This window comes from Amblyomma mixtum, chromosome 3 (genome assembly GCF_055824585.1).
Source record: "Amblyomma mixtum isolate Tamu chromosome 3, ASM5582458v1, whole genome shotgun sequence".
Classification (NCBI taxonomy): Eukaryota; Metazoa; Arthropoda; class Arachnida; order Ixodida; family Ixodidae; genus Amblyomma; species Amblyomma mixtum.
The window spans coordinates 426,958,452-426,978,966 of NC_143014.1; the positions used below are offsets into that span (position 1 = coordinate 426,958,452).

Sequence of the window (20,515 nt, forward strand, 5' to 3'; positions counted from 1 at the left end):
CTATCTGCCCGCTTTGTTAGGACTCAGTTCTCCGTCCATCATCCCCTCCCGCTTTCTTTTTTTTGTTTTCTCCCCTTTTCTCCTTTTTTTTCTTTTCCCCCCCGCGACCGCATACGTGGGTGGCTGGCGACGACATTTACCCTCCCCGCTCCCTGTCCACTTTGTGTATTTTTTGTTAATTTTTTCTTTTTTTCTCTTCCCTGAGCCGTTCTTCCTACTGCATCGTCGGCTTGTTTTGGCTCATGTGTCGAACACCTGTACAGATGAAGACCCTTTAAGAAGAGAAGCAAGAACCATGTAACTTCAGTCTTGAAAAACTCAGGCTCTGTTCGAAACGTCGAGTCCCAATAAACGTTTACTTAAAAGAAGCGTTTCTCAATTTCGCATCATATATATATATATATATATATATATATATATATATATATAGCAGACGAGGAAACGGGAATGAGGGGCTCGTTATAAATATGAGAAAAGCCAACTGCCACAGAAACCAAGGGGCACAGGGGATTTTTTTTTTAAATTTTATTTCTTTATTTTGTGGTGTTGATCAATTTATATTGCTGAATATGTTATCGCTTAAAGCTAATTGATTCGAAAAGCAGAAGAAAAAACAACCACATGCCACCGGTGGGATCCGAACCCACGACCTCCGAATTACGCGTCCGGTGCTCTACCGCTGAGTTACGGCGACGCCTGTCAAACCTGCTTTCGGGGGTATTTATGTTTACAAATAACCTACCCTTCGGAGTGTTCACAAGCGCCACCCACGTTCTTAAGCGGCGGACGTAGCACGTCCTGAGTTACCGCTGATGTGACGTAGAACGTCATCGAACGGCGAGGGTGGAAGCTGTGTGAGAACCCTCTTCTGCTTCCTATGCCAAACATTCTCGTTCGGTAACAGAATAGTTGACCTCCGCTTTGCTCAAGGTCCGACTGGCGTAGGCGACCACATATTCACGGAAGCCAGGTTTGCGTTGGGTGAGAACGGCACCCAGTCCAATACCGCTGGCGTCAGTGTGGATCTCAGTAGGCGCAGTCGGGTCAAAGTGGCGCAGGATGGGAGGCGAAACCAAAAGGCGGCGCAAGGTGTCGAAGGCATCATAGCAAGCAGGCGTTCAAGCGGAGAGGCTGGAGCTGCCTGCGAGTAGCTGGGTCAGAGGAGCGATGATCGTGGCAAAATTCAAGATGAAGCGACGGAAGTAAGAGCAAAGGCCAACGAAGCTACGGAGCTGCTTCAGTGAGGTGGGCTTCGGAAATTCGGCAACTGCACGAAGTTTGGCGGGGTCCGGAAGAATGCCGTCTTTAGAGACTACATGTCCTAAAATGGTGAGTTGTCGGGCAGCAAAGCGGCACTTTTTCAAATTCATCTGGAGCCCAGCGTCAGTAAGACAAGCCAGAACGCGCTCGAGGCGGATGAGATGAGAAGAAAAGTCCGCAGAAAAGACGACGATGTCATCGAGATAGCAAAGACAACTCTCCCACTTGAGTCCACTAAGGATAGTGTCCATCAGGCGTTCGAAAGTTGCCGGGACGTTGCAAAGGCCAAACGGCACGACGTTGAACTCATATCAGCCGTCAGGTGTTATGAAGGCAGTTTTTGAGCGATCAGCGTCAGCCATGGGCGCCTGCCAGTAGCCTGACCTGAAATCCAGTGAGGAGAAATACTCAGCTCCCTGCAAGCAGTCCAGGGCGTCATCGATTCGTGGCAGGGGATAGACGTCCTTGCGTGTGATGTTGTTGAGCCGGCGGTAATCAACACAGAACCTGATGGAACCCTTTCTTTTTTACCAACACAACAGGGGACGCCCAGGGACTGTGGGAGGGCTGTATGACACCCCGACGGAGCATGTCGTCCACGTGATCAGAAATGACGCGGCGCTCAGAAGCCGAGACACGATAGGGGCGCTGGCGAAGAGGGGCGTGTGTACCGGTGTCGATGGTGTGCGCAACGACAGACGTACGGCCCAAGTCAGTCTGAGGAAGATCGAAAGAAGAACTGAAGCGCTGCAGGAGGGCGACGAGTTGATCACGTAGCGCGGGTGGAAGGTCGGCGTCAATGGCACGGTGGAAGACGTCGGAGGGCGGTGGATCCTTCTTAACATCACAAGAGCTGAGCACATCGACATCGAAGGAAGCGGTGGTATCAAGAATAGGGTAGGGAAGGCAGGAATCAAGTTCTTCAATACGCCCGAGGCATTCACCACGGAGCACTGCTGACGGGCACGAAGATGGGTTCGAGACGTAAATTGCACTTTGTCCATGGTCGATCGTCAGAACAGCAAAGGGAAGCAGGAGGCAGGGACGGCGGGAAGCGGTTTCGGAAGGCGTGAAGAAAACAGTTGAATGAGGGACGCCGACACAGGAGAGCGGCACGAGGGCAGCAGAAAACGGAGGAATGTCAGTATCAGTCGCCACCATAAGTTTGGCAGACTGCGTAGGTACGTCGCAAAAGGGAGCGTCACACAGCGGAGAAGAGGCGATTTCAGCTCGAGCGCAGTCAATAACGGCACGATGAGTCGAAAGGAAGTCACATTCCAGGATGATGTCGTGTGAGCAGTGAGGCAGCACAATAAACTCGATGGTGTACAAAACATCTTGAATGAGGACACGGGCCGTACATGCGGCTGAGGGATGAATGCGCTGTGATGAGGCGGTGCGAAGCGAAAAGTCAGAAAGTGGGGTAGTCACTTTGCGGAGTCGGCGGCAGAGAGCTTCACTTATGACAGATACTGCAGCGCCCGTGTCGACGAGGGCGAGAACCTTGGCACCTTCCACGAACACTACGATTAAATTAGCGGGACGACAAGGAGGACGTGAGGAGTTCGAAACAAGCGCAGTTCTTGCCCCCGGAACTGCGGCTGTTAGTTTCCCTCAAGCGCGGAGCTAGAACGTCGCAGCATCGGAGAAGGGGAACGGCGTCGAGGGGAAGGCGATCGGCGAGTGGTGTAAATTTGGCGATCAGGGGAAAAAAAGGGGGGACCAGGTGGCCGTCTCGGCGAGGATAGTTCGGCATCGTACGGGTAGGAGCGCAGATCAGGTCGAGAAGGCGGAAGGCGCTGGCGGCAAAGCCGCGCGACATGGCCGGGCAGACCACAGGCGTAACAGATGGGTCGGTTGTCCGCAGTACGCCAGGGATTCGTAGGATGTGGGAGAACCCTTGAGAACGGAGCTTGAGACCGAAGCGGAGGACGTAAAGAAGGGGCGGCCTGGTAGGAATCGGGTGCCGGCGTATGTCGTGGCCTGGCCACTGCTTGGGCGTACGTCAGGGGTGCTGTCACAGGCGGGAGCACAGGGCTGGACGGTAGCAGATCAGCGACTTGGTCTGGCAGCCTTGATGCCTTAGGAAGCATAAGAGGGTTCTCACACAGCTTCCACCCTCGCCGTTCGATGACGTTCTACGTCACACCAGCGGTAACTCAGGACGCGCTACGTCCGCCGCTTAAGAACGTGGGCGGCGCTGGTGAACACTTCCAAGTTCAGTTATTTGTAAACATAAATTCCCCCGAATTTATAAATTCCCATAAATTCCCTCGCCGTTCGATGACGTTCTACGTCACACCAGCGGTAACTCAGGACGCGCTACGTCCGCCGCTTAAGAACGTGGGCGGCGCTGGTGAACACTTCCAAGTTCAGTTATTTGTAAACATAAATTCCCCCGAAAGCAGAAGATTTGACAGCCGTCAACGTAGCTCAGCGGTAGAGCACCGGACGCGTAATACGGAGGTCGTGGGTCCGGATCCCACCGGCGGCATGCAGTTGTTTTTTCTTCTGCTTTTCTAATCAATCAGCTTTAAGCGATAACATATTCAGTAATATTATGAATTCATCAACACCAGAAAATAAATAAATCAACTAAAAAAAATCCTCTGTGCCCCTTGGTTTCTGTGGCTTTTGGCTTCTCTCATACTTATAACGAACCCCTCATTCCCCTTTCCTTGTCTGCTTAATTGCTTGACGAGGGCCTCGGTTCTGGCAGCCTTGATGCCTTAGGAAGCATAAGAGGGTTCTCACACAGCTTCCACCCTCGCCTTTCGATGACGTTCTACGTCACACCAGCGGTAACTCAGGGCGTGCTACGTCGGCCGCTTAAGAACGTGGGTGGCGCTGGTGAACACTCCCAAGTTCAGGTAATTTGTAAACGTAAAGACCCCCGAAAGGAGAAGATTTGACAGCCGTCGCCGTAGCTAAGCGGTAGAGCACCCTAACGCGTAATTCGGAGGTCGTGGGTTCGGATCCCACTGGCGGCATGTGTTTGTTTTTTCTTCAGCTTTTCTAATCAATTAGCTTTAACCGATAACGTATTCAGTAATATTATAAATTGATCAACAACACAAAATAAATAAATAAACGAACTAAAAAAAATCCTCTGTGCCCCTTGGTTTCTGTGGATGTTGGCTTCTCTCATATTTATAACGAGCCCCTCATTCCCCTTCCTTGTTTGCTTAATTGCTTAGCGAGGGCCTCGATTCTGGCAGCCTTGATGCCATAGGAAGCATAAGAAGGGTTCTCAGACAGCTTCCACCCTCTCCGTTCGATGACGTTCTACGTTCGATGACGATATATATATATATATATATATATATATATATATGAGAGAGAGAAGCCAACAGCCAGAGAAACCAACATACAAAGGGGATTTTTTTTATTTTGTGGTGTTGATCAATCTAGAATATTACTGCATATGTTGTCGCTTAAAGGTAATTGATAAGAAAAGCAGAAGAAAAAACAACCACATGCCGCCGGTGGGATCCGAGCGATAACATATTCAGTAATATTCTAAATTGATCAACACCACGAAATAAAAAAAAATCCCCTTTGTCCGTTTGTGCGTTGGTTTCTGTGGCTGTTCGCTTCTCTCTCATATTTATAACGACCCACTCATTCCACTCCTATATATATATATATATATATATATATATATATATATATATATATATATATATATATATTGTGACGAACTAGAAGGCGACGAACTGTATGCAGTGGCGCGGGCCGGAGTGCGCACCCAGGGCCCATAAATCGTCCTGTAACCACCTGTCATCTAGTCTCAGTCATCGGCTTGCCATCATGTAAGATTTGGAGTGAGGGGTACCTTCATCGCCATCCTACACCCGGAGCTTCGGCATCCTGCGTCAGCCATGTGCACCAGTTCAGCAGTCGCCGTCTTTGCCCAGCTCGCCAGACCAGAACCGACCTCGCCGTTCAGCCCAGCCCCGTCCCGCGCCCCGTCCAGAAGACACGACGAAATGACGAAGCTGCCGCTACAAGACCCTATGACCTCACCGACCCGAGAAGCCGCATACAAGTAAGAACACAGCCCCAATACTCGTGACTTTCGGTGCGTTAATAGGCCTCTGCCGAGGACTCCAGGTGACCTGTGGGCCAGAAGCTTCGTGGGTCAGCGCTCATCAGCCCATCGTCTAATCCACCGTGGCGGCAAGCCCTTGACCTCCTTATCTATTCACACATTTTTTACGCCCATCGTCATCTACTGCGTTTTTTCTGCAGTGCGGATCTTCTTGTTCGCGATCGGGACGATCGCTCGCCGGCCCCGAGTAGTGTGACGGACTAGAACACAACGAACTGTGCAGTCGCGTGGGCAGGAGGGATGGTGCCAGGCCAACTCGATTAAATCATCCTGTATCCATCTGCCATCTCGTCTAAGTCGTCGGCGTGCCATCAAGTCATGCCATTTCCAGCGTATATATATATGACGTGAAACAGGTGTAGCGGCGCCGTAAAACCACCGTGAACGTTTTTAGAAATCAGTTGCTAATGTTTGTTGGTTGATGGCATATGAAGGCAGAACCAGTCACACATTGGTGGTCGACAACAGACTGTGCACCGGTTTCTTAAAGCCACCACTCAGCCATGTATAGAATAGCTCGGCATAATCGGCATGAAAGATGCACGAAGATGACAGAACATTTTGAATGAATAGAGAGACTATCTTTTTTCAGTCATTCCAATGCACGTTGTTGTTGAAATCTGGCGGCCAGGTCCCGCAGTTTTCGGGCTCTTTTTTGAGCTACGGTTTTTTCACCCTAGAATGTCATCAGAACAAATCAGTTAATGGAAGTCTGAACCCGGTCGCGCATTTTCTTCATACCAGAGCAAAAGTTCTCTTTCTTAGATTAGGACGAAATTTGTTTGCCAAATGCAAGTGTTCCCATGAACTTACACTAAGATGGCATTAGGCCCGATATTTCTTTTGGACAGCTTTCTTCATGCTCTGTGTTATGGACATTTATGCTCTCAGAAACATGCAAGCCTGTCTTATGACCAGAGGCTAGACTTGTCGATTTAAAAAATACTGATTTGTTTTTGTTTTTTAATTAACAGTGTGAAGAAAAATGTCAGTTATTACCTTTCTCGGTAATACGAATAGAGAACGAAGCTCGGTGGGAATATAAGGGGATAAGTTAGATGGGGAAGCTTCGGACTTCAATGTATGCTGAAATAGCCACACTAAACACCTTGTAAGCAAACCCTTTGGGCTAATTACTTTTGGGAAACGTTTTACTTTTTCATCGGTGCGGAGAACCGACTAGACCACGCAATGAGATAAGCAATGCACGACGAGTCTGCTTATACCATGTCCTACTTCTTGGCGTTTTTGCCGTGCAACTTAACATAGGCCTCTTTTAGCGAGCTGCGAATATCTTTGCCGCTGGCTGAGCGAGGGACGTTTTCCATGAACTCCACACCAGCGTGCAAGTGCTTGTGGGCAGCGAGATGACCTGAAATTAGAAAAACGTTGGGTTAATGGGCGCTCAGTACTCATCCGCATTTCATCACCACAGAAGACGTCAGCACAAGTCAGCAAATTTTAGGCCACCTTTTTAAGCAAAGTGGTAGCAGTATTCTTTTCGGACGTATGTTATAGGACAGGTTTTTTTATTAGGTTCTGCGACTCAAACGTAACTGTCGGGGTTAATTTCAACTTCCTGGGTATCCTTAACGTGCAGGATACATGCAGCATTCTAATATTTCACTGTCATTAATTCCGTAACTTACTTTGAAATTCAATTATTCGTTTTGAGAAGAATGATTAGTTTTTGTTTTTATGGAGTGCTGTTTGTTTTTACAAGTTACAGCATTTTTCTCGTGTATGCACTCAACTCGAGCACGAGCACCTTGTTTACAAAATCGCTCCTTTTCGATCACATGTAGGGATGCTAATAAATAGCAGTGAGAACAACAGTGCCACAAAGCGACGAGCAGACGGTGACTCGGGAATCAAGGAACCGCGTTTTTTGATAAAAGGGCCTGGAAATTAGGCTGTCCTAGTTTTTTCGAAACACTTTCGGAATTCGAATTAAATCAGTTATACTGTATGGTGCACAATATATCTAGGGAAGGCAGCAATAGTTCAGTGGTTATAAAGCTGAATTTCCGTTCCTGGTATGTCTTGAATTGACAGCAAGTGTTCATGGGGAAGGCGGTCTACAAGTTACTTCATTTTATTTCAGAAAATTCTTCAAATAAGCTCGAGCTTAAAGAAAGAAATTATCACTTATAGGTCATTTTTTACCAAAAACGCAACACTTCACCTGCTCTGGTATTTAGAAGTGTCAGTGTGTGAGGCAAAGCTCCTCACGGTGTCAGATGGGTTGCTCAACAAGACGCACTTGTGTTACAACAGATCGTAGCTGATGATCGTCTCGTAGTTTTTTTTTAATTTTCGCATAAGCATCAGTACTTTTGAACACAGATTGGCCGCATTAAGCGGATGTTCGGACACACGGAACGAAACGCAACCGTCTGGATGGCGTGCCACACAGCGCTCATGTTAAGAAACAATCAGACTTGCAATCGATCCTTTAACACAGACCACTAGCGGATTCGCTCTGCTGCCCCAAAATACTGATTTGGCGTCCAATGTAGAGCAGTGCCCAGCAGAAGCACAAACGCATGCGCCTCACATATGGGATGTGAGGCTGGGTTCGATCTCCAGTGCCGCCGGCTGGCCACCGGTTTTCTGATGGCTGCAAATTTCCCCCGAACTGGTGCTGGGCTTTTCTAGGTTGAACTTCTTGGGAAAAGGGTCCTGGACCTAACCATTAATATTATAATCCCTAATAATATGCGCAGTGCAACGCGCAACATTTTACGCTGTTGAAATAATCCAATATGACCAGTGCTTAAAGTCTGGCTCCAGCGAAGGGAGGTCTCTAGTGATTCGAGCGCAAGTAAAAGTGGAAGTGAAGAGGGAGAGAGACAGCGGCAGGCAGCCGGTTTTACACATTGTTTTCGACACAGGAGCGTAGTTAAAATGCACAAACCACTGCATACATGCTGAATGGAAGTAAGCCAAAAAAAGTAGTGCTAACTAGTAACATCACTGATCTTTTCCGGGAGGCGGGAGAGAGAAAGAAATAAAGAAAAAAATGGACAGAACTGTTGGCACAGTTAACGCGAGATTCAGTCACAGCCGTTACGGTATTGGTATTTCGTGTCGTAGAGTATCAGAGCGGCCTTACACCTGTGTAGTTCTAGGGCGCTCTCTTTAGTTTTCCACACATAGTCGTTTTTTGTCTAGATCTCCTCTACAGACCACAGTTCTAGAAGCTCAGCGCCGCCGATGATCCTCAGCTAGGGCGGCGCGTTTCGCAGCAGCTTCGCAGAGGGCCGGTGCGACATTCCTCCACTCTCGCCATGCCCTTTCACCTCCTTGCACGGTAACCTAGTTCTGGGTGGTTACCGTGGTACCCCTTCCTACACTATTGCCATAGCCTGTCCCTCTTTCTGTACATTCCACCCATGGCAATGCTCCTTCTCCTTCTTCTAGTACTACTACCTCCGGTTGGTTCCCACGGCAACCACGTACCAGGTGTGCCTTCTCACTCTCTCGCCATGCCCTCCTCCTTTCACGATAATCACCTTCAGGATGGATATCGTTGAAGCTAACCTCTGCTTACGCCTTCCTACGCTCTCGCCATAAAGCCTCCTTCCATGGTATACCCCTTGTTGTCCTTCCAGGGTATACCTACTACCCGGATGGTTTCCGTGGGGACCGCTGACTGGTTGCGCCTTTTTACGCTCTCGCCATACCCTCCTCCTCCCAATGTAACCACCCTCCAGATGGTTCCTGTGGTAACCATCTGCCGGTTACGCATTTCTCAACACATGTGATACCTTCCTTTTTCCTTGTATGGTAACCACCCTCCAAGTGGTTCCCATGGACACGCAAGCCGGTTACGCGGAAAACTACGACAGACAACGAGAGATAACGACATACTACTACGACGTGAAACCTAAGAACGGGCACTTGACAGCTATCGCTGTAAAAATGGTTGCGTGCTTCGGATTAGTGCAGCCTCTACATTCTAGTCCGGGGGTCTCAGGTCCCTTGATAGTACTGGTGGGGGCCCCGGACCACCTGAGACCAACCCACATAACGAGACAATACCATGTGCTGCCGTTCCTGACTCTAAGATCCTTGAATCGTCATCGCTTCCGGGAGTTGTGAAAATCGGTCATAAAAAATCTCAACCACTTCCGCCGCTTCTCGTCGTCCCCTCATCCACGTCTACGCTCGAAGATGGGAAGCTGGGGCGTTTTGGCTGCTTGTTTTTGAAAGTCAGCGTTAGAATATTGTCTGTAAACCAGGCTACACGTCGGACTTCACCATTAATTGTATAAAAAGCAACAGAGGGATGTGACAACACCCGAAAAAAGAATGAGGTGGTATAAAGTGCCGCCTTGTATCGAAAGTTGTCCCAAACACATCGACCATGGCCAGAGTTTTGGGAAAGCCGAGGCAAGATAGGAGGGAACACCATATTTAAGTGCTATACAAAGGGTCTCATGTTTAACACACATCACCAAGTGTCCAGCTATGTCCCGAAATGTTACAAGTACAGCCTCTATCTCAAGTTTAGAGCCCAGGGGGTTCGCTTATGGGCCACACTGCTTTGCTCGTAATGCGCTCTCAGCGTCCCAAATGTCCTGAAGGTAAGAATATTTTTCGTCCTGCTCCGTCCGATGCGTAGGACTTCCATGAGTGCTGCAGGAGCGCCACAATAGTGCTTTGAAGCAAATCCCCTGGGCTCTAAACTTTTGACATAGGGTGTACATTCTAGACTTTACTTCCCAGCTTCATCGCGTACTTTTTTTACGACGATGGCGCTTCCGGATCGCAGGTTAGCAACAGCAAACAGCTATTCTACCACCGTTCAGCGCGACCATTCATACCGGCCACGAGCCCTTGCAGTCTCTGGGCCTCCCTCAGCTCTTCGAGGCTTCCCGGTTGGAGCAGTCGCCGAGGCACCACAAAAGCTCGCGCCGCCTCTCCGTACTGGGGATGCGGCACTCCAACGACGACTACGTGGCGCACTTCAGGGTCTGAGGAGAGCAGCTCTTCCAGCTCCGCCGGGGCCACCTGCTGGCCCATGCACTTGATCAGCTCCTTCAGTCGGCCACACACGTAGAAGAGGCCGTCGGGAGTGTAGTAGCCCAAGTCACCTGCAACGCGACGAAAGAGAACAGCAGTGCGAAATCCTCCTGGCCCTCCTTTCGGATTCTGTATATCATGCACTTGGGTTTCTCACGCTCTTACGTAAAATCACTTCGTGGAGGTCGCTAACGTAGCGCTATGAAATTGCTTCGAAAGAAGCTTTGGGTTGTGGCTCAGCTTAGTTGTCGGCATCCTACCTGGCTCCTATGAGAAGAGTTTTAAAAAATGAAACCGATTTCACAGCCATGTGTTTATGCAGTGGTGTGATAAACGCTCCTTATTCGCATAATTTATTTGCTGCAGGTGCACTTCATACTTAACTCTGAAGAGAGAGCTTCCACAAGAAGCGACAAAGGATGACTTCAGTACGATTTCATTCCGCACACAGTGATTACATGCCCAGCTGCCTGACTCCTTTTACAGCGGTAGCTGTTAATGCGAATGCCCTCAGGAATACCGTAGTCGGCGTTCGCATTCGTGTCCGTGGAGGAGCACGAGGGGAGTGGAAGAAAGGAAGCAGGTGAGGGACAGGGAGAAGCGTGTGAGGAGGAGAGCACATGCCTTTATCTCAAGCCTCATGCTGCCTTCGTCGTTGGGTGTTGGAGCGCGCGATCACGACAAGCATCCACGAGGCGTCTGGAAACGTCTCTCAGAATAAACATCTTGAAATGTTTCAAGCCTTCAATCGTCAATTTCGTTCGCACTTCGCTGATCGGAAGCGAGATAACCTCCTGACTATGGGGGCTATGTTTCAATTCAGGTAAAACTCTAAAGACACCCGCGGGCTGTGCGATGTCAGTGTATGTTGAAGAACCGCAGGTGGTCGATATTAATCCGGTGCACTCCACTACAGTCTCTCTACCTTCTTTCATTCCCTCCTTCATCTCGACCCCATTGCGCGGCAGAGGTTCTCGTCCTGATTAATAAGTTAAGGCGTCTCACAACCAATGATGTGTGTTCTATATCTTTCTTGCGGGATTCGTCGACTACAAGTCTTCATGAAACTATACTCCCGAAAGCGATTCCACGCATTCGACAACACCGCTCCAAACCGACGTTGGACAGCTTGTACGGCAAAACTGCGGCTGGCGTGCTTTTAGAGAATAGCTCTGGGAAGGCCTTTTGAAGTTCACAATGAACGGATGCTGTGTGAAGTGTATTGCAGAAAAGAAAGGGGGAGAAAAGCCTTGGATTGTGTGGCCCTCACCGCGCCTAATGGCCGTGCAGTGATTCGCCATGAAGGCCACGCGGTGACGCAGGCGAAATGCAGCGCAAAATTCCCGTGATACCACAGCTTGGCTACCCTGAGAGCGGCTGCAAAAATGTTCCATGTGCTTCCCCGAGGCAGCAGATTTTGCAATAATAACAAACATAGCTTTCTCAACCGAACTAAAGTTACCAGTCTTTTCCCTGGTGCATGACGTCGGTAAAAACAGGGGTTGGGGTTTGAATTAGTTAATCTTTGGTTCGTGTTTTGAATGTTCATTCCAGACAGCGTAATCTGTGGCTGGCAAAATGAACTGCACAATGAAGGGAACAGATAAGAAATAAAGCAATCCTGTAATTACAAAAAAAATGGAGGGCGGCTGTTGCGTCCATCGATCACCCCAATGAAAGTTCACAAGGCAGTGTCTTCTATTGCGACGCTTTGCCCTGCTGTGAAGGCTCACTGCCTCAAATATGGGTCGTCCCCACGGTGATCTTTAGGTCAGGCAAAAATGAAGGACAAGCAGCCACTTGCCTCTCTCTCTTCTCTTGGAGAACCCGCACCATACGAAAAATCCCATGAAAACAGTCTCAACTGCCAGAAAATTAAACACCAAATCAGCAAATAAAATTAAAATGAAACAAGATACGTAAGCCTTCTGTACGGTATCTGCGTCAAACATGGTTCCACGCCTTTAGCTATCTTCTTTATACCGTCGTCCTGAATCGAAATTAGAGATAAAAAGTGTTCCCCACCGGTGCGAACGAAGCCGTTTTCGTAAGCGTCAGCCGTCGCTTTCGGGTTATTGAGGTAAGCCTTGAAGGCGCCTGGGCACTTCACACAAATTTCTCCATGCTCGTATGGATCCAAAGCTTTCCGGGTGTTCCGCTCCACCACCTGAGGAAACCATGAAAACCTCACGAATGTCAAAAGCGCTGATACGTTGTCGAAGGTTTCTAAGACTACAAACAGAAAAGTAAGACAGGTAAAGCGGTTCTCCGTCATGTACGACTTTGACGAGCGTTACTTGTGTATGCGCCAGTGGAGGACTTTCTAGCTTAAGCTGTTTCTCGTTTTTGTTTTATTTTGTGCCTTACCTTTGTTGAATTATTTCACGGCACTGCGATGGCCGATACTAAAAAAAAATATGCACTGTAGGTTATGATTTCAATGGGCACTAAAGTAACATAATGAAGCTGGATGTCTTACTTGTAGGCTTATCACTGCTCACACGGTCATGGATTAAATAGTGCTATGGCATATATACCTCTGTCTTTGACAGCACGCATGCATTGGACGGACGGACCTTGAAAGGCTGCTTAGGTTTTTGTAAAGTGCCCTAGAGACAAAGGATACAACGCAAGCGGTCATTTTCACGCCTCAAGGTGACCCATGCAATTGAAGCCACTTCAATAGCAACGTCAGCATTGCTTAAGGGAAAGAACGTTCTAATAATGGTTAATTTCCTTGCCTTCGGGCATGTCCTACCGTTAAAAGCAATCGAGAATAAATGTTGATGCAGCCGGAAAGAGAACACAGCATGACAGCAGAACCTGTGCACTGCTTGCACGCGTGTCAAGAGAGCGGACAATTTCTGTCCAGGCTGTCATGCGGGTAGAAAATAGCCATAGGCACTTCTGCTTTCGAATTGTTCTTCAATATTTAGCCAGTTGATTCAGCGCCAAGAGGACTGCTGCAAATAAAAAATAATAATCGTCGATCATATCTTTTTGCACGTTTAATTTGCTGAACTCAATAGGGAATCTGAGACGTGGGCACCTAATGTACGATATACCAAGGCTTTGTCCGTAATGTAGGGTTTGAGTTGTAAATTAAGAAGTGCGCTTGACCCTTTCAGGCACCATTTATAGTTTCAATTCAAAATACGCGCCATTTGATTAATGCTGCCAATTGGGCGTGTTGGTTAGCTAATGAGCTCGCATGTTTGCACATTAGCAGAAGCTAATGCCTGGTTCGGACATCATGTATATTTTTGTGAATAAAAGTTGTTGAAAGTTCAGTGCTCGCCGTTGTCTACCCACGGTTCGTTTTTCCTTTTCTTGCTCTGATGTCATTGTTTTTAAATGTTATTTGGTGTAATTAATATATCCAGGCCTCAGGAAAGGGAATGCGTGAATTTACGAACGGAAAACATCAATGGTTAATTTTTACAACGCGATTCAATTTTTTTACAAACTGTTTGTTAACTTACAAACAGTTGATAAATCTAATAAAAATACGCCAGAATTTATGAAGTAAACTCCGTATGGATTGCGGAGTTCCTCTCTGTTCTGAAGATGCGCATGACGCAAGCAATCAGGGGAAAACCTGCTAACAAGCTCATTACCTCCTAAAATATGTCTTGCTACGTTCGCTAGCTGGTGCATAAAAACGGCCCTGTTTGGTAGTGAAGGATGCTTGATTCGCCTGAAACGCATAATTTAGTCCTAGCCAGAGGACACTCGGAGAAAACGTTTTCAGTTCGCAATCCACAGAATTGTGCATAAAGCTCAAGAATGGGCTATAAATCCACGTGGTGTAGAAATAAAGGTGAAACATTACTCCCCGATAAACTTGAGGACAAGAAAATAAACATCAGTGTCGTTCTTATTCAGTATTGAGCTCCATACAAATGTACTTTGTTAAGCCGCTAGATTTGAAAAGTTTATTTTGGAAAGTTTTAGATGTTCTTGAAGAATAAATTGCACGGTTTCTCCTGGCTGTAGCTTTTGTTCGTTTTTTTCTACTGCTGTAACTGAAGCGTTGAAAAATCGAAAGTTATGAATCAGAAGCACATATTTTAAAATACTGCTCTTGGAGGCGATCGCCTTCTGGTTGTGAATATCGCGCACATTTTATTGCGCAATGACACCTGCGGTGAAAAGGCGAACGCTGACATAGTCTTGCCTTCACGGTTTCAGGCAATTCCTTTGAAAATAAAAATAACTCAATCAGCTTTTTAGCTGAGAAATTGCAGTATTTGCGGTAGTTTTCGCCCCACTGAAGTTTATTACTCAAATGAAAAAATGCTTCTTCCCTGGAAAAGCAATAAATAAGATTTTGCAATTTTTACTTTTTTTTCTCATGGCTTGCAAAATGAGGGACTCTGGAAATCTTTCTATCGAAGATTATTGTACAGGCAACAGCGTTCGTACCAAGGAATGTTTCCCTGCCGAATGTGTTACAGTTTTTGTAAGGAATGAGGAAAGTAAAAATAAAAATACGAAAACGAAGACATAGCTCAAGCAATGCATTAAATCTCATCCCCATAGCTCCTCGGCACAATCTCTACACAATTTATAAAATATTAAGCTTTCTTTCGCAGCTACGGGTATATTGTTGAAAAACAAATTTGTTTATAATAGTGGGACAACATATTTCCGATGCTAGTATATGGAACCAAGTGGTTTGTAGTTCGTGGGGGGTTTAACCTCCCGAAACGTCTCAGGCTATGAGGTGCGCCATAGTGAACGGCTCCGGAAACTTCGCCACCTGGGTTTCTTTAACTCTACTGACATTGCACGATACACGGGCCTCTAGAATTTTGGCTTCATCGAAATTCGACCACCGCGGCCGGGATCGAATGCGCGTATTTCGGATCAGCAGCCCAGCGGCATAACCTCTGAGCCACCGCGGAGGGGTATATGAAAGGAAGTGAATGTTTGGATCGACAAATGAGTACCTCTTCAAGGACGACCGCAATGCGCATATTAATGTCTATTATTCGCGTGGGGACTCTTTTTTTCCTAAAAAGCACTTCCCCAGGAGACTTTATTTCCGGGGGCATATTTTCCGGGGACATTTTTATGCGAAGCATACTACTTTAGCTACCACTTCAGCCCTTCACCGTGGTTATGCGCCTCCAAATCGCGTGATACATGACGTCACACCACGTGACACGATGACGTCACGAGAGTGGAGAAATGGGGGCCCACCTCGCGCCGTCGCTGTGGTTGTGCGCCTCCAAATCACGTGATACATGACGTCACACCACGTGACACGAGGACGTCACGACAGTGGAGAAAGGGGGGCCCACCTCGCGCCGTCGCTGTGGTTGTGCGCCTCCAAATTACGCGACACGATAATGCTTCGCATTCTCCAGGCTTAACCAAGTTAAGCCTCAGCCATTTTTTTCCTGCGCTCCGGTATACAGAGAACTTATCGAAGAGCACAAGCGCGAAACCAGCGGCAAATGTATTTTCCACTAAGTGCTTCTAGGTTAGGTTGAAGAACCCTCCCCAGAGAAGACGGATCGCTTAGGCTGATCCAGACTAGTATCTTCTTTCCTCTCCTCAGGTAAGAGTTTTGTTATACCCGTTTCCAACTATTCCACAAACAGCACGGGCCCTTCAATCTTGCATGTCTTGCGTACATGGGAAAGCTTCCGCGCCTAGTAACCACAGCACATCCATGCTTGTCTCTTCGCTCCGGTGTTTCTCGCATTACGTCCGTTAGTTTCAAAAGCAAAGACCGTACTGCACAAAATTTCAAGCAATAAAATTTGCTATTTTCTAGATATCTCAATTATCAGTCGTCATTTCGTATAGTACATGCGGCTTTAGGGAGGAAAGGAATGAGTGAAGTCTATTCTTGATGTTTTATTTGTCCACAAAAAAAACACACTCACTTTCATTTCCACAAAAGGCCCCGGCTTTCCAACACTCTTGACGTCATTCATTTCTGGCGTCGAATATGCAACGCAAGCGCCCAGCTCTGTCATACCATACACTGAATTACGAGAAAAAAATACCAAAGCACGTAATTATTACACCGGTCTTGGCGACAATTTTTTTTTATATTCATTCAATTCAAAAAGCATACAAAGCAACAACTCGCTTGCGAGCTGACCTCATTGTCCTACAATATGATTTTCAGAGCTGTTACATTCCGTTGCTAACCTTGCATTTCAATACAATAACAATTTTTAAAACCACGGAAAAGACAACGCAGAACACGGATGATGGTTTAGGTTTAGGTTTATTGGGTTTTAACGTCCCAAAGCAACACAGGTTATGAGAGACGCCGTAGTGAAGTGCTCCGGAAATTTCGACCACCTTGGGTTGAAATTTCCAGAGCCCTTCACTACGGCGTCTCTCATAGCCTGAGACTCAGGAACAGACTCATTGATTATTCGTACTGCAATAATGCTAACGAGTGCAAAAAGGTGATTCGACTGCAAAAGTAACCAGGCAAGTTCCCGAACTGTTCCACTGTTTCAACCCCCCCCCCCCCTCACCCCTAAAGACAGAAAGCTTCTGAAAGTACTCTCACTAAAGGCCTACGTTTTTTTTCTTGGGAAGTGTTCCACGAAGTCCATGATCATCTTAATGCACCCTTGGGTAGTTTCAGGGAGCACATGTGCATAGATGCTGTATCTATGTGAAGCGCGACAATGTGCTAGAATGTATTGGTACTTTCAGCGTTTCTGAACAATTGACCAGCCGTCCATCAAGCGTATTTACTTTACCGCAAACTGCGTTGAACTCTGAGTTCAGTTGTAAACTAAGTTAAGTTTAACAAACTTGATGCTCACAGCTGGGCAATCATATTTAGAGAATTAAGTAACTGACCTTAGCACAAGTGCCAAGCGGACCTCACTTTATCAGACGCTCGCAGGAGAGCACGTGTGTAATGGGCATATGCGGGCCACGTTGCTGTTGCTTGAGCCTTTTTTTAGGGATGAATTATAGCTGAAGTCAATCACGTGAGAACAACGGTGGGTCTCACTGCGATGATGTGTTAGCTTTGTTACCTGTGTTTCTGACTCCTGAGGTGGATATGCTAGCAGTGCCTTTTCTACAAGATGGCTCCTCATAGATTGCGTTCCCTAGATGAGTGTTTATTTTTTGCCACACAAAGAAACAGCGCACCGTAATCATTCTGTAGGCATGAGAAACGCGTCCCCGCAGCCAATGTCCGCAGGCATAATGTGCAAGACATACGTTTGGCTATCGTGGTCGCAGTCACGGTTCCTTTAAATCTAGGTCTTGAGTCAACCTTCTGCAATAGACCCTTCTCTCTGCCTCCCTGCCCTAAATCCGGAATATTTGCTAGAGTCCTCTACTCAACACCACCGTTCCTATACGAGTGCGTGAAAAAAAGCGCTCTTGAAGGCGTCGCAATGAACAGCACTATCTCTTTGAATGGCCGCGCGATGTTCTAACCTGCTGGTCACTAAAGAGACGTGTCACGAGCCTGCCTCCGCTGCATCCCATGCCAAAAAAATGTTGAGCACTCCCACCCGCGAAATACTACAGAGATTCTGCAGCAAGAGCAACGCGCAGAGCTAAAAGGGTGATCGTTTGTTTCGTTTATAATGTGACGCCCATGTAAGGGCAATACCCATTCTGCGTGGTCGGCGTTGCTGGATAAGCCGAAGATGAGGAGAACGAAGTTGGTGGCGTCTCGTGCTCGGCAAGCGGACCCAGCTGTTTTTCGATCCTCCGTCCCAGTCTTAATAAACCACTGGGCGTAACATCTTGGTGGAGGTGCTGGGTATTGAGGTTTCTCCGAAGACGGATCCCCAGATTCACATTCGCCGCAGTCGTCGCATTGTTGGTCTGCCGCCTTCTGTGCCAATGATGTCCCTGGACGGCGACAGTTCGAGGTCTGTGCTCAGCAGTTCGTGGCAGCATTACCGGGAGCCACGGTCATTCGCGGGTTCCTCTAGCGACGACGTCGATGAATGGCTCACACACTACCTACGGGTGAGTCGCTACAACAAGTGGAACTCCTCCGCCCGGCTTGCGAACGTCGTGTTTTCACTAACCGACACGGCCCTAACGTGGTTTGACAACCACGAGGATTCCCTCACGCATTGGGACCGCTTTGTAGAGGAGCTGAAGAAGTGCTTCGGTGATTCAGTCGCGAAGAAGAAGCGGGCTGAACAAACACTTGCGCAAAGGGCTCAGCTCCCCGGTGAAACATGCACAAAGTATATTGAGGAAATCGTGAAGCTATGCAAGGTCGTCTCTCCTGCTATGACAGAGGAAGACAAAGTTGGCCATTTGCTCAAAGGATTCGCCGAAGACGTCTACAATTTTTTGATCGGAAAAGAAAGTCTCGAGTCCGTGTCTGACGTCATCAAGCACTGCCGGACGTTCGAGACGTTGAAAATGCGTCGCATCACACCGAAATTTGGACGTTTGGCCGGGGTGACGACGGTGGCAGCTGTAGACACACCATCATGCGATCTGGCTTCCACAATCCGCCAGATCGTTCGCGAAGAGTTAACCAGGTCACTAGAACTCACTCGAAATTCATCAGAGCCACCTCCTGTGCATCTCACACGTCCTACTCCGCCAACGGACGTTAACACAGCGGACTTTCAGGATCACCGGGTACCCCGAGGGCTGCGGCCGAACAACACACCGCGATTGCCCCCGGAGCACCGGTCCGGCTTTTACCGGCATGTGCCGACCACATACGACGAGAACTTTCGGCCCAGTCCTTCGTATGGTGACTACTTGCCGGCGCAGCCTGCTCCCGGTCCCTCTCTGGTGTGTTACCGCTGTGGTCAACACGGACACATCTCCCGATTTTGTCCCCGCCGACAACCGTCCCGTTATGGCTCCTCGACCTATTCTCGGCGTCCGGACTACCAACCCGGTCCTTCTCGATACCCGTCCTGCCCGCCTGATTCCGGCAGTTCATGGCCTGCACAAGTGCGGAATCATTCGCCGGCATCTGATAGAAGTGTGACGCCGCCTCCAGCTTTCCGAACACGTCGATCTCCATCACCCCGACGCCGCTCCTCCTCGCCTCCGCCGGAAAACTAGTCGGCGCGACCGATGGGGGTGAGGTCGCTGGAAGTCTGCCGCCGGAAGTGATACCCCTGCCTGTCGTTATGTTACAGAACAAAGTACATGTGCTAGTGGATGATGTACCTGTGATGGCTTTAGTGGATACCGGTGCTACTGTTTCGGTTATGAGTGCTGCGTTTAAGTGCCTCCTCGGAAGAAAAGTTTTGTTTCGATGGGACAAAAATGTCCAGTTTTGTGGCGTGAGTGGTGAACCGTTGCCAGCAGTTGGAGTGTGTAGTGTAAAGGTTTCTTTGGGTGGTGAAGTCTTCAGCACGGAAATGGTGGTGCTACCCCGGTCGACGCACGACGTTATTCTTGGCGTCGACTTTTTGCAGATGTGTGGCGCTAACGTCTACTGTCACACAGGTGAGCTCAACGTCGGCAAATGTTCCACCACTGATCTTCTAGAAGGCTCGTGCAGTGGAGAGAGAGTGTTTTCTGTTGCCCGAGATACTGTCGTGCCTCCTTCTTCGGCTGTGTGCGTACCGGTTTCCTGCTCCGATACCGCTCTCGACGTGTTTGATGCGGCTGTGGAACCGAACCACTTGAATTGCATGAAGAAGAACATCTTGGTTCCTCATTCCACGGTTTCCGTAATCAACGGAAGAACTGAACTGTGGACAGTGAACAGTTCGACGGAATCTGTAGTTCTGCCTGAAGGCCTGAAGCTTGCCTCATGCAGCCAATACATGCCGGTATCCGTTGCCTTGGTTACCGACGACGCCTTGGGCACAGCAGCACCAGAGTTTTACGACGAGTCGCAGTTGCTCCGAATGATCGACAACTCGCTTTCCACGCATGAGCGCCGTGCACTGTTGACCATCCTCAAGCGATACTCCACTGTGTTTGACTTTTCGCAGCCCGGCGGCCCATCTTCCATCCCCTCGTCTCGAACCCTGCACAGGGTTGACACTGGTACCTCACATCCGATCCGCCAAAAGCCCTACCGAGTGTCACCGTCTGAACGCAAGGTTACCAATGACCAAGTGCAGGAGATGCTAACTAAAGGCGTTATACAAGAGTCCTCAAGTCCCTGGGCTGCTC

At 48.2% G+C, this 20,515-nt stretch overlaps 2 protein-coding genes across 2 annotated transcripts in view; one reads left to right on the top strand and one right to left on the bottom strand.

Annotated features, from left to right (window-relative positions):
* Nucleotides 1-6,603: 6,603 nt before the first annotated feature.
* LOC149357990 (uncharacterized) overlaps nucleotides 6,604-20,515 on the bottom strand; it is an 81,779-nt gene continuing 67,867 nt past the window's right edge. Inside the window, exons 7-10 of the mRNA XM_089576704.1 lie at nucleotides 16,297-16,397; nucleotides 12,425-12,566; nucleotides 10,201-10,470; nucleotides 6,604-6,743 (exon numbers count right to left, since the gene is read on the bottom strand). Coding sequence (XP_089432830.1) covers nucleotides 6,604-6,743; nucleotides 10,201-10,470; nucleotides 12,425-12,566; nucleotides 16,297-16,397 — 653 coding nt within the window. The remainder of the gene's footprint in view (nucleotides 6,744-10,200; nucleotides 10,471-12,424; nucleotides 12,567-16,296; nucleotides 16,398-20,515) is intronic.
* Nucleotides 18,191-19,447, top strand: LOC149357991 (uncharacterized). The gene has a single exon (XM_089578005.1). The coding sequence runs from the start codon at nucleotides 18,248-18,250 to the stop codon at nucleotides 19,445-19,447; it is 1,200 nt and encodes a 399-aa protein (XP_089434131.1). The 5' UTR covers nucleotides 18,191-18,247.

What these genes read in the sequence shown, in the direction of transcription:
- LOC149357991 (XM_089578005.1), top strand. Translation starts at nt 18,248, where the DNA reads ATGATGTCCCTGGACGGCGACAGTTCGAGGTCTGTGCTCAGCAGTTCG.